This window comes from Rhinolophus sinicus, linkage group LG06 (genome assembly GCF_036562045.2).
Source record: "Rhinolophus sinicus isolate RSC01 linkage group LG06, ASM3656204v1, whole genome shotgun sequence".
NCBI classification, from domain to species: domain Eukaryota; kingdom Metazoa; phylum Chordata; class Mammalia; order Chiroptera; family Rhinolophidae; genus Rhinolophus; species Rhinolophus sinicus.
The window spans coordinates 87,907,264-87,920,801 of record NC_133756.1 but is presented as its reverse complement, the minus strand read 5'-3'; the positions used below and the strand labels follow the sequence as shown (position 1 = coordinate 87,920,801).

Genomic DNA, 13,538 nt, shown 5'->3' with positions numbered 1-13,538 from the left:
GCCCCGCCCCGCGCCCAGGCCCCGCCCCGCGCCCAGGCCTCCGCCCCGCGCCCAGGCCTCCGCCCCGCGCTCCGGCTCTGCTGAGGCTGGAAAACCGAGTCTCTATCGGTTTGGTGGAGGCCCACTCCCAGTCCCCCCTGCGAAAACTGTAGTTCTGAACTCCAGAAGGAGAGTGGGCTGGGACAGCAAATGAAGTCCCCGCGTCGTTTATCCAGCCGAAAGAAACAGGGGCAGGGATTCAGCTTACTCGTGATGGTCGGAAAGGGTCAGGGACATACGTACCTGAGTGATCTGTGCTGTGTGACCTCTTTAGGACTCAGGCGAACCAAAGAGGATGCCCAAGGCCAGAAGGAAAAATGATTTATCGCCTCCCCTAACTTCATCCTGGCCCAGAGCCACTGGGTCTCCAGCCCTCATTTACCCACTAGCCTCAAGCTTCCACAAAACCCCTCCACCACTTCCTTCTGCTTTTGCGCCAGAGCTGTGTATCTGGCTCCTGCTCCGTAAGACAAATAACGCGGGCGGTGAGAGAAAATGAACAGTGTTATCCAAACTCCCCAGTCAATATTTTTTCTGCTTTCTGCATGCAAGCTGTTAAAAACATGCTGCTCTCTTGTTTTTGTGTTTCTTTTCAGTTTGGGACTGGAATGGTGCCTTCTGTTGTATTTTTTTCTCCCATTTTTTAGGTCTTTAGCGTGCTAAAAGTACAACAAGCAAAAGTAGGACAAGCTTGAATACTTCCAATTTGGGTGGAGTGGCTACTCCAAGAGTCCTCAAAGGCAGCAATGGGAGGAGGTGAGGGTATGGAATTCTTTCTTACAAAACAATGGAAAGTTTTTATTTACCCTTGTTTGGGCAGCACAGATTAACTAGAATATCCTGCCTTTTCTGTTTGTTTTGGACTATAAGCAGCTTAGAGTAATAACTATATATGGTGATCACAAGCACTGAAATGGTAATTCTGTGTGTCTGATTAATAAAAACGTAAAATTATTAATAAATGCAATTTAGGAAACTTTTTTTAAACACCGCGTACCTGGAAGTAAACACAATAGATAGGGCATTTGATATTAATAGTTGTGAAAGTGGGAACCAATGGACCTGAACAGTATTTCTCAAATTAGGTCTGTGGATATATTCTCTGGGGTTTTAATCTTGTTTTCATCTTGATGATATTTTTTAGATTTGCATAGGCATATTCTGTATTATTTCAATGACCACTTTATAACCTGGTGTTGCCACATGATTTCAACACCTACATTTGCATGTGTGTTTCAGTGCTGCTTTTATTGTTCTGGGATAATGAGAAAAAAACAAGTAAATTTATAATGAAAATAGTGTTTTCATGAACAAAATGAAATGACATCAGGGGACTGCACTGTCACAGTAGTTCTAACAGAAATGTACTGAAAAAAGAGATCATAGGTCATTTGGTGGCACAGTGAACTCAAAAGAAGCTGAGCTTGCGTAGGCAATACCATAGTCACAATACAAGGGCTAATTTCATCTCAGCAAAACACATCATTTGTCATGTTAAATTACTATAATAGTAATATGAATTGTATTAGTTTTTCGGTTTCATTTTTATTTCATTTGTAAATCTATTTTGGTGTTTTAGTTGTATAAGAACTATAAATAAAAGAACATTAATTTCTACTTTGTAAATTTAAGTAACATTGTGTTTAAGTTGACTGAGTTTTTAAGATTTTTTTGTCTTTAGAAATGGACTCAAATACTACTCAAGTTTGAGAAACTGAGGGCTTTTTTATTTAGTACTTTACCAGTTAGAAGATCAGAGAGGGTTCCGATTGGCATGGAGAACAGAAATCTGTTCCCTTATACTTGTAAAAAGTCTTCAGAAATGATTAAAGAAGCAAGCGCAGAGAGAAGCACATTAAGTCAGTTCCACACATATCATCATCTAGACGTTAGGTTGAGCTTAGCCAAGCCTCGATATGCTAAACAAAAATTAGCACAGTGATTGATGCTGAACGATTTTGTTTAAAACTCGAATATTCTTTGCTTACCCAAGCACAATGAATTGGACACCTATGGAATAACTATGATTAAGTATGAAATCACAAGCTGAGAAAATAGGCCCCAGAAAATTGCCTGGTTTTAGAGTCATCAATTCTGGACTTCAGTTCCCACCTCTGTCTCTGACTCATTGTGACCTACTTCTCCCTGGGCCTCAATCCCACCTCCCACTCCCTCACCCCCAGTAAAATGGAGCTCACCACCTCTGGATCCCTCTCTAGTTACTGTGACAATACGAGAATGAAACAGGTAGTAAACACAGAGATGCTAATAAATCCTTTCATAAAGAAAGTGATTCAAACAGATTGCAGCAGAAAGAGGCTATTTCAAAAGCTGGGCCAAATGGAAACTGGAACAAGACAGTCTTTGGGGAGTGTGGTCCACTGACTATCTGAATCACCTAAGATGCTTGTTTAAAAATGCAGATTCCTGGCCCCCATCCCAGACCTAGTGAATCAGATTCACTGAGAATGGGTTGAGACATTTTACCATGGACCCCTGGTGATTCTAATGTACACTGATGTTCAAAGGTCATTGATTTAAAAAGCTCATCTGCAAAAATAATTTCCATGTCAACAAAAAAGCATCTACTCAGTTAGAGTCTGAAAAGAATCTTTGGAGGCCACTTCTATCCAGCAAAAGCAAATGACAGGTATAACTGCTTATCAATAAGCAATTCTGTCCCTATTGGCTGTGGTTTTTGCCAGAGTAAAATGATCCCTCCTTTGCTAAATAATCAGCTAAGCGCTACAATTACTGTGGCACTGAGCTGTTTCCATATCATCCTTCCTTCCTCTCCCCTCCTGTCTATTGCTCCCTGTGGTCTCCACGTCCCACACACACCACAAGAAATTAATGACCAAGGAGCACCAGAGGCAACAGCTGAGATTAGGTTGTGGATGTAAGGCAACTCTCGGGAAAAAATACGACATTCTCGGCACAAAAGCACTGACTTCTGACACCCACGTACAGCTCACTCATTCAGTGAATCAAGGGAAGACAGGGTTAGACTTGCCCAGTTTCTGTCAGGTGCAGCACAGGCAGATGGGATCAATCGCCATCAACTCTTGTGCTTGTAACCACTCTCAGTGCCGTAACAGAAAAGGGTCAGTCCTGAGCAAGTCTGAATGACATCATTGTGCTCTCCCGTCTCTTGCCTCACATTTACTAAGCTTGCCTCTTTCTCACAATGCATGAGAGAACACAGTATATAGGTGATTATCTCGGGACAGACTCAGAAGTGTCATCCCATTGAAAAGGCCATCAAGGAAGTGGTGGGTCATCCAGTTCATGCACAGAAAATCTGAGGCACATGCTGGCATTTCCCAGCTATCTTCATTTAGCAAGACAACCCTGGTAAACTGATTCTCAGGTTTGAATTTAATTCATTAAAAAGTAGTGATTATCACCATAGCATTAATGATATTTCACATTTCTATTTACACAAAGAATGTCTCCATTCCATGGGACTCAAATATTTACTCTTCAACTTCACCTCAATATCTCCATTTCTTTCTCTTCTCTACTTTGTGACCAAATTTTAATCCCATTTTTATACTGGGAATACTTGACAAAGAGAAAGAGACTTTACCTGGAGTTACACAATAAATCAGAAGAAGCTATAGAACTCATAATCAGGAATTATTACTACTCTTTGCTTCATCCTCTATGTCCATGCCACAGTTTATCACTATATATAAGAAAAGTATTGGATTTTCAGAGCAAAAGTTTCCTTGAATTTTCTGAGCAAATCGAAGAAATGGGACAGTCAGTTCTGATGTAGGGCAGCATATAAAATGGTTAACAGAATATACCTTGGAGTCAGGAAGACCTAGATTGACACATCAGCTCTACCAATGACAAGTTGTGTGACTTTGAGCAAATAACCTCTCCGAATCTTGGTTTCTGCATCTGTACAGCGGGGGTTTTAAAGCGTACTTTATGGAGATGGTAAGATTAAATCATTCATATATAATGCTTAGATTAGTGCCTGACAAGAGTAAGCCCTCAAATATGTGCCATTAATAGTTATTATCTACTGAGGAAGTAGAAACAGGTAAGAAAACATTCCAGTGAATTGAGCTTTGGCAACAAAGAGAACCAGTGTGAAAGGATGAAAAGAGGACGTGATTTAGAGTTAGAAGACCTGACTGCAAGCCTTCCAGAAGATTTTTTTCATCGGTAAAATAGGGGCAAATCTTAACCTTACTTCTCTCTTAGGGTTGTTGTGATTAATAAGATCCATAAGGTAAAGTTCTTTGCAAACAGAAAGCACTATGCAAATATTAGAAGTTATGTTATTGATTACCAAAGGCTCACTGAATTTGATGCCCGACCCAAACACCAAACAGAAAACCTCTGGAGATCTATGCTCAAGGTGTGCAGGCCCCTGATCCCCCAAGAACAGAATTAGTCCTTCTTCTAACCACAAGGGTAGATTCAAACTACAGCAAACCTGGAGATCACACAGGCATGGCAACCTTTCTCAAAAGTCGGCCTTTGACATCTATTATGGGCTCTAAAATGTTTAGGTCAGAACCCTGGTGATCCTGCCAGATGCTATACACAGCTCAACAAAAACCCTTTCTTCCAGGGTTAAATGAAAAGCAAGTCACACACTGTTATTGAAATTGTGGGGTGTAATTTAAGCTGAAAATGTTTGGAAATAATGGATTGTTCCTATTAAAATATCTTCAGATTTTTTTAAAAAGCAAGTGCCAGCATACTGTATCTTACCATTTTTGTAAAACAGAATGCATACAGATGTGCTTGTATAGGCATGAAAAGAATCTCTAGAAGGACACATATGACTAATTACAGTGGTTGATTACGGAAAAGTAACTGGGTACCTGGGGAACAGAAATGGAAGGGAGATTTTTCAGTGTACAATACATCCATTTGTCCTTTTGCTCATTTACTTTTTTTTAATATTTACTAAACTCTAGATTTTCCTCAAATTTCACCCATTTTTCCACCAATGTCTTTTCTGTTTCAGGACCCAGTCCAGGCTACTGCATTGCACATGGGCTTTTTGAATTCTGAACCATGAAAATTGTTACTTATTCAAACAACCTTTTGGCTCTTGGTTACTATACCGTAGATTGGACACTGCCTCCCCCTGGCTGGTCTTCCCCATGGCATCCACAGATGTGGATAATAGCCCCTTCCTGCCAGCTATTCCCTGTCTAGCCCTGCTATGTCCATGGCATACTGTTCATATTTCCTTCTTTTATTTTTGAAAGCCCTTATCAACATGTCTTATACTAGACTGCCAACGTAAGTAGTAGCTTTCAGCATCTGGGCACACTGTCCCCAGACTCCAACTAGACAGAGGTTTGATTTAGCAAAGGCAGGGATTACTTAAAATATTCCTTGTCCCCTGAAAGGTTTTCCCTGTGGTGTTTCCCTGAGGATGGTATTCTTTACCACTTCCTTTTGTGATATGTACAGCAGAACTGTTAGGAAAAAGGACATAGGAGCAAGAAAGAACCAGTGCCAAGGCCCCCTGGACACGCCCCTCACATCCCAACAGAAATTCAGCTGGGACTGTAATCAGAAACTGGAATTTCCACTAACTTCTAGGACTTCAGGAAATCAGCTCCTTTTCGGATCTGTGATTAAAATTAGCTGGGGGCCCCCAGTAGTCTAGAAAAGCCCCTACAAAGACTGAATCTGTGTACTCTGTTTTAGAAGGATAACCTTAGGCTGTGATTACTGGAAGCAGATTAAGAATGTGGTTAAAAAAAGTGAAACAACTTCAACTAGATCCTATTCTTATCCCTGCCCATCTGATCATTCCAGATACTTCAACATAACATTCAAAAAAGGTCAAGCGCTGTGTACGTCAAAGAGGTCATAAAATAGGGAGTATAAGGTCATGGATAAGAGAGAAGGTCTGGAGTCAGACAGACCACTTGAGTTTAAATTCCAGGTATGCAACTTTCTGCCTAGATAATCTTGAGCAAGACATTTAATATCTCTGAGCATCAGTTTCCTCATCTTTAAAAAGAGGATAGTTTAATAGTTACCTACCTCATATGGTTGTTGGATTTTGTGAGGAAAAAAATGTTACTTGAAACATTTATAACAGATAGTAAAAGCTTAAAAAATGTTAGCTTTTATTCATATTATTTCTCCACAGAGAAAATACAACAATCTAGAGGGTATAAAAAGGAAAAACAGAAAAACACCTCAAAATAACAACAAAAAACCCAAATCCCAATACATCCCCCTAAGACAGAGTTCAAAGGAGGGTATCTATCAGATGTTACACACATAAAGGAGGGAATCTCCTTCTATATCAGAGCTGACCTTGTCTTTTCCTTAAGGCCTAAATCTGCCTAAGTGGATACCCTCCACTTTTAAATGCAAATTCTACTACCTTCTGCAAACGTTTGCTTTTCACCCTATGACTGACCTCATCATGATGAACAATCAAAGGTATTCCAAGGCATTTTACTTTATAAGGTCCAGTCCCTGCTAAATGCTATTACTGGCAGATATGTTGGCTTCTGGCAGAGGGGAGAACCCTGGACAGTCATATATCGTTTGGGTTGCTTTGACGGTATCAATAAGTTAGCAGAGGCAAAGTTAAGACTGTGTGTATGACATGGTTTGCTCATGTTTGGAACCTTGAAAGTGGACAAATGGCGGGTAATTACACCTAAAAGTAGTTGCTTCCCCCACTCCACCAAACACATACCTTTTATGCCTATGAATAGCATCAATGCCATGTCAAATGGAACTGAAATTAAGTGAGACTTGACCTGGATCATTTACCAGCCAGGGAATCAATGTGATTGGATGATCCATCCCCCATAAATTATGGGCATGGCTTTCTCCAGGAAAATTTTGCAATTATGACAATGTAAAAGTGCAATGCAGGGATAAAGAGTCTAGAGAAATGCAACTCAGATATTTCAGTTTACCCCAAGAATAACAGCAAATACTGAAACTAATTAGATTTCTGGAGGAAAAGGCGCTCTGAAAATTATAGTGAGAATAGGCTGCCCTCTGCAGGACACTCTATGATGGTACTGCCGACAAGGCCTCAAGCAATTCTCTGAAAGAGTGATATTTGGGAGTAAAACAAAAACAAAACCAAAACAACATGGCAACAAATTTAAACATTGGTGCTATTTTTCAGAATATTTCCGGCAATAACAGACTGTGGGAACACAATTAAAGAAAAAGGCCCAAGGAAAGGTGAAAGGGATAAGATAAAAAAATTCATAAGAGTCTTTTATGAATGTAGCACGGTAAAACTAGCTCCCTTTCTACACAATTCCACAAATATCTCACTGGCAAGAAAAAAATGGGAACGTATTATAGGAAATACCAGGGAGGCTTAAGAGACATATTAACAGGATACGAAAAAGAAGAAAGACCAATTCCTGAATGATAACATGGTGTTTTCTTGTTGGTTGAGTGAACACATTTCAGGTCATTTCTCTCAAAATGAGATTAACCTTTGCTCTCATGTCTGAGGGGGACAGCAGCAGCTCCAGAGAAGCTCTGCAGACCAGTGGAAGAATAACAAGGGGAAGTCCTCACTGTACTTGTCTCAAATAAACAGAGCTAAGTATATAAAATCGACAAAGCAGGCTCCCCCAGCATGTCCTGAGCAAGAGGACCTAACAACTCCACACATTTTATATTTCATTCTCCTGCTCAAGACAGCCCCAGGTCCTTATCTGAGTAGGCCAAGCAGTGCCAATAATAGTGTCTGAACTTCCAAGGCCAGGCACTCTTCCTGAAGGTTGGATCTGCCCGCTCTAACTCTCTCCTCCCACCTAATAAGTAAAATGGCCCTTGAATGGGTCTGGAAATTGCCAAAATTAGCCATTCTGTTTTCCAGATGTGTTATCATTCAGATATACTGAGATGAGATCAATGGGAAGAGAACTACAGTAAATTATTAACATCCATTAGTGTACTTCAGTACCATATTAGTTAATTGTTTCCCAGAAAGCAAAGCCCAGTGAGAATGAGAGATAGGGCAGGGAAGGATTGATAGGCTGGAAAAGGTAAAGGGGTTGGGGAGGGGAAGAGGCCTAGATGGAGGCCTGGGTAGCCAAGTGTTGTAACTGGAAAAGGACATCAAACATTTTGCCTACTTATCTTTGATCTTTGGTGTGATTATTTGCCTTCCAGTCTCTAATACCAATAGCATTCAATATTAGAAAAATCACCTAAGGCATTTTTTAAAAATAATGATAACTAGGACCATCTCTGGCCACTAACTCAGAATTCCTGGGGGGTGGGGGTGGGTCAAACACATAGTGGCAAGTTTTTAAAGGGTCCCCAGATGATTCTCTCATGCAGCTCTAGTTGAGAATCACTGCTGTATAGGTCACATTTTCTCCAACATTGAGTACAACACTGCTGAGGCAGGTAGCAAAATAAACCAAAAAGCACACCCTTCACTGGGCAACCTAGGACTCAGAAGTAAAAATTGGCAGATTATAGGCGAATGGCACCAGTTGCCAAATACTGGTTCTGCAGGCAAATGAAAGAAAAAAAGAACTCTCGTAAGGCAGGTAATGGCTGGAATCCATGGTTGTAAGTCTGCAAAATACGCTTGCCAGAAGTTTGTTTCGACTCACACAATCTTTTGGCTGTTAGGACCAGTGAGAGTCACCTGGTTTATACTTTTAACTCCAGGCATGTAAAGACAGAACAAGCAGCCCAGAAACTAGAAGCAAAATAAAAAATAAAAAATCCTACCACCTTGAAGTGTTTTATGAAGATACCTTAAGATTCAAATTTTAAAAAAAATGCTCCTAGTCAGGTAAAATGCTGTTTAACCCAATTGTTAATTTAATCACAAGAATTTATTCTAAGAAGCTACAATAGGAGTTCCCAGTTTATCTGTGTCACTGCAATTCTGTAATCTCATATCCTTTATCTGGATTTCCCTCATTTCATTTATCAAATCTGTTGGTTACAATTTGTTTCAGTTTGAGGGCTATGTCGAACCCCATATGTTGAACTCCGTAGCTGAAGGAGCCAAAACAGCTTTTAGTTTTAAGTCACTTGCTACTTGCTACGTATTACTGTAGAATATATCACTACAAAGTCATCTTGCGATTGGATTTCTTTTTCCTAGCAGGGCATGTAGTTGGTAGGAACAGAGCACCTCCTCACCCTTGGAGGACAGGCTTTCTGCCCCACATTCATTTAGAAGGTCTCCTGGGCTAAGTCTGACCCTCCAAAATCAAGTAATAATAGAAAACTTCAATGAAGGTACCCACTCTCTTTTTAGAAGGTACTCTGAGGATTCTGCCTTCATGTGAAAACCTGTGTACTTCAGAACTCCTGAAATATACACACTATCGAATCTCATTCACATCTTGCAAATCACTCTTTGAGTTTTAGAGGACTTATGAACTTGCTATATTTTCTGTGGCCTAGAAATCTGCCAAACTGAAAACTATAGCTGTATATTAGTTGCAAGTTTCTTTTTACTTTTCTCTTTTGTTGTCAATAAACAGGTAAAGCCCACTATGCTCGGGGAACTATGTCCAGCCCTGGGAATACACAGAAGTGTGACAGTCTTTGCCCCCAGATGTGCCAGCGATGCTCTTGAGAGACAGATTTACAAGGGTTGCATGTTAGGTTCTGTACCTTTAGTAGAGACACTAGGTACTGAAGAGGGTTAAGGAAAAGAAGTAACCACAGGGGTATGAGTCTAGAGACTTCTTACGAGAGAGGGAGACTCAAGCTAGCCCTATAAGTAAAAGTAACAGAGGGAAGTATGACCTTCTAGATAGGGAAAAACAATTATATTCATAAAGCATCCTTCTCTAAAATAACTTGGCAGAAAGAAATCAAACTAAGTTTCATGGGCATTTGGGGTCGTATGGGAAGAAAACTGACAACCAATGGTATAAAACCAGATGGGTACTACAAGGTATTGGCTATAAGGTGCAAGGTGTAAGAATGATATTCGGAATTCATTCACAAAGAAAAGTTTCCTTGCTCCCAACAACTCCCCACAAAGGGAGAAATTACCTAAATGTTAGATATTACAGATCCACATTTCTATATTTCTTCAGACTCTCACATGATGGAGATTCTTAATCCAAAATCGTAAGATGAACCCAGAAATTCTCTCTTTTATGTACAACATTGACACACTGCATAATTCCTACTGTACTTGGTTTTTCCACAGAATAAAACTAATCCTCACTGGGTTTCTCAAAGGCTTCTTCCTAAACTTTTGAGAATAAATAGTCTGAGCCACTTGGCTTGTAGAAGGCAGGTTCATACACAAGGGTGGGAGTGGGGTAGATGGAAGGAGTTGAGCTCTTTTAGTTTCCAGTCTCCACCAAAGAAAGAGAAAATATCACCTTAAGAAAAGGAAAATCAAACTGCCAAGATTTATTTAATTTTTTTCTTTCACAGAAAATACAAGTATGAATGTAAACATTGACATGTGAAATAAAGCACAAGGATCAGGAAGACAAATGAACTGGACAATACTCTTGCTTCAGCGCTTTACTGCTTCCTGATTTCATTTGCAGCATGAATCACATGGTTATACATATTGGAAAAATTGAAGGCAACCTTCATTTAGATTTACTGAAACACCAGAGAGCCTGTGAAATACAATACCATACGGATGTCTGATGTTCCCTTGCAAAAAATTAAAACTCAACACATGTCCGTTTATCCATTTACCCAAGGCATTTAATTTAATGTAGGAGCGTAAGAATGAATTAACACATGAGCTTTAATATGCCTGTGGAGACAAAGATTAAACTGTGCCTCTTTTGCCTCTTCAGAGAAAATAAAATTAACCAAATTAAAAGCACAGCTGCCTGACACTGGCCAGAAGATGATACAATCACAGCAAGGTCTTATTTCAATAAATCCCATGAAATGCAAAACACAATAAAGGATTGCCATTGGTGCTCTGCCCAAATGGTCATTTCCAGATCTAATGCTGCAGAATCATGTGGGATTTTCAAGGTTCTTTCCCAGAACTCCAAGCTAGGAAAAATGACCCAAATAAATGGTTGGCATCAAGAACCACCTTGATTTAAGACAATCTGTTTCTAAACTTGAATTCAGTAATAAAGAGTATGGGCCTCAATTCTCTGTGACTATCCCAAGAGATTGAAATGATGAGTCTTTCTTATCAGATGACACCTACGAGGTGACAGGTAAACTGTGATAATAGATGCCCACTACACAGTCTGGTTTAGTAATGGGACTCAGTGTCATAAATCTGGGGTTCAGATAAGGCTGCTTAAGATCTAGAGATGAGAGAGTCCCGGTATTGCCCGGGATACCTACTCCCTCACTCAGCTCCATAGTCAAAGGTGATTATAAACAATCTGTAGTTCTTCAGCCCTTGATACTCAACAATCTATGAAAGAAAGTACCTGGGCAGTCAGTTCATGCTGCACATCGATTCTCTGGAGGAGAAATGTTACTCTGACCAGGTGTTTTGAAACTCTTTTCCCAAGGAAAGCTAACCTCCCTGGATTGCTGAGATGGTGATTTTTAAATGAGTTTATATAATATCACATGAAAAACACCGTCATAACAAAACCATTCATTTTTCCATCCCTTACCTATAGCATTTGGCACAGTGTTGAGCAATTTATTGTGCTGTTACTGAAGATATATATATAGAACAGAGAAACCCAAAATCAGGTTTTAAAAAGGATATGAACTGATATTCCCATGGAATCCCTGCTTCAGTCATGACCTTTTTTGTGCTATATTACCGTTAAGTTCTTGCTCAGAAAACATTTTTTTTTACATGCAAGATGATAAAATAAATCAGCACTGCACCCCTTTGATTAGAAAAAAGCCACTCATCATGGATCTCCGTTACTGAACTCTCCTATTTACCTCTGCAAAAAGTACAGGGCTTTAGCCACTGGGAAGGACCGTGCACTATTAATGCAGGGAAGGCAAGATATTTCACTGAAAATTCTCTCTCCCATAGTCAGAAATGTGCAGCAAGTGGGACCCGTTTTGCTTCACTCTCCAGTTATCATTCTACACTGTCGAGACCTATTCCTCTCCAGTGCTTCAACCCCATCCCATATATTCCTTTAGAGGGGCTCCTAAAAGGGAGACTTTTTATATGGTGACTAGCCATTTCTTCCCTTATCACTTCTCTCCTCTCTTGGGATCAGTTCCTACTGAAAAGCCCTTCTCTTTGAAAAAAATATGGAAACTGTAAAATAGATTCAATCTATTTGCAGATACTAGACACAATTACCCTTAGGGAAATAAGGCACCTGTAATGTGACCCCAGATTGACTACAGAAGTGGAACTGATACTGGATCCTGTGTGGCTTACAAAGGAGCATGACTTCTAAACATGAGCGCTGCTTCCCTGCCACCAGCCAGGCTGTAACCACAGAGCCTGCTGTGATGGCCCAACCAACAGACAGACTAGAGGGTCCAAAGAACTCAAAGAAATACAGATAAAGTTCTTCCTTAAAATAGAAAGTTACATTATCAGTCAGGTCTCTGGCCAATCTCATCATTCTTTCAAGTATGGTTTCATAGTCAAGTGAGAAATGAAGAGCAATAGACAAGAAGTTAGGCAACCTAGGTTCTAGTCCTAGTGTTATTACTTATCGCTGTGTGACTTTGGGCAAGTCACTTTACCTCCCCCTGTAGTCTCAGTTTCTTCATCTGTAAAAAGGGGATAAAACCACTTGCTCTGCCTACCTCATGCTGTGACTGAGGTTCAAATGAGATAATGCGAAAGTGCTTTGTAAACTATGAAATACTGTATGTAAAGGTAATAGTATATACTTACTACGCTTTAATGAGATCCTTATAATTGCCTATTTGACAAGAACTGCCCCATGCAGGATGTGCTTTGTAACACATAGACTCAAAAACAGGTGCTGTAAATATACATTGGTCTTTTTCACGAGGGTTGTTTTAAAAAGGGAAATTCTCAATTTTCTCAGAAATGGCCTCAGAATACATTACTTAAAGATGTGATATTATCCAAACGTACCAACTGGTAGAATTAAATTTCTCCAAATATGTCCTATATAACTATAGTCTGGTCTGTTGGTATCTTTATACAGGGAAGTCTCGAATGCAATAGAATATGTATATTTAGTTTGTTGTAAAGGGAATAAAATGAAAATAAGAGGCATCCTATATAACAAAATTAGGTCACACTTCATCAAATAGTTGCCTTTTTCCTGAGATATCTCCAGGACAGGATCCTAGTCCTGTGAAGTACTTTCAGAGAAGCTTAGTCTTGCTGGAGGTGAAAAGGACATGTAGGGTGGCAACTGGGCTGTGCTCATTTTCAGTACTAGGATTTGAACAAGAAGGTCTGCTAGGAGCTGCCACACAGCTTTGGTGAGAAGCCCATATGGACCAAGAGAGGCTTGCTAGTTCTCGGATGCCAGGCCAGAGTGTGGAGAACAGCCTAACACAGCCATCCAGTTCAGGGACTTTCAGTTCTTCCCGTGAGTTGGTTCTGCTCTTCTCCGGTCTACTAAATAATT

The 13,538-nt window shown here is 40.0% G+C and overlaps 1 protein-coding gene across 5 annotated transcripts in view; it reads right to left on the bottom strand.

Moving 5' to 3' along the window:
* Positions 1-10,404: 10,404 nt before the first annotated feature.
* The window catches only part of ALG9 (ALG9 alpha-1,2-mannosyltransferase), a 98,549-nt gene continuing 95,415 nt past the window's right edge, over positions 10,405-13,538 (bottom strand). For 4 of the 5 annotated variants that reach the window (XM_019715284.2, XM_019715286.2, XM_074335506.1 and 1 more), the window contains one exon: positions 10,405-13,528. In XM_019715284.2, coding sequence (XP_019570843.2) covers positions 13,488-13,528 — 41 coding nt within the window. In that variant the 3' untranslated portion in view covers positions 10,405-13,487. The remainder of the gene's footprint in view (positions 13,529-13,538) is intronic. The other variant, XM_019715285.2, reaches the window with a different exon arrangement.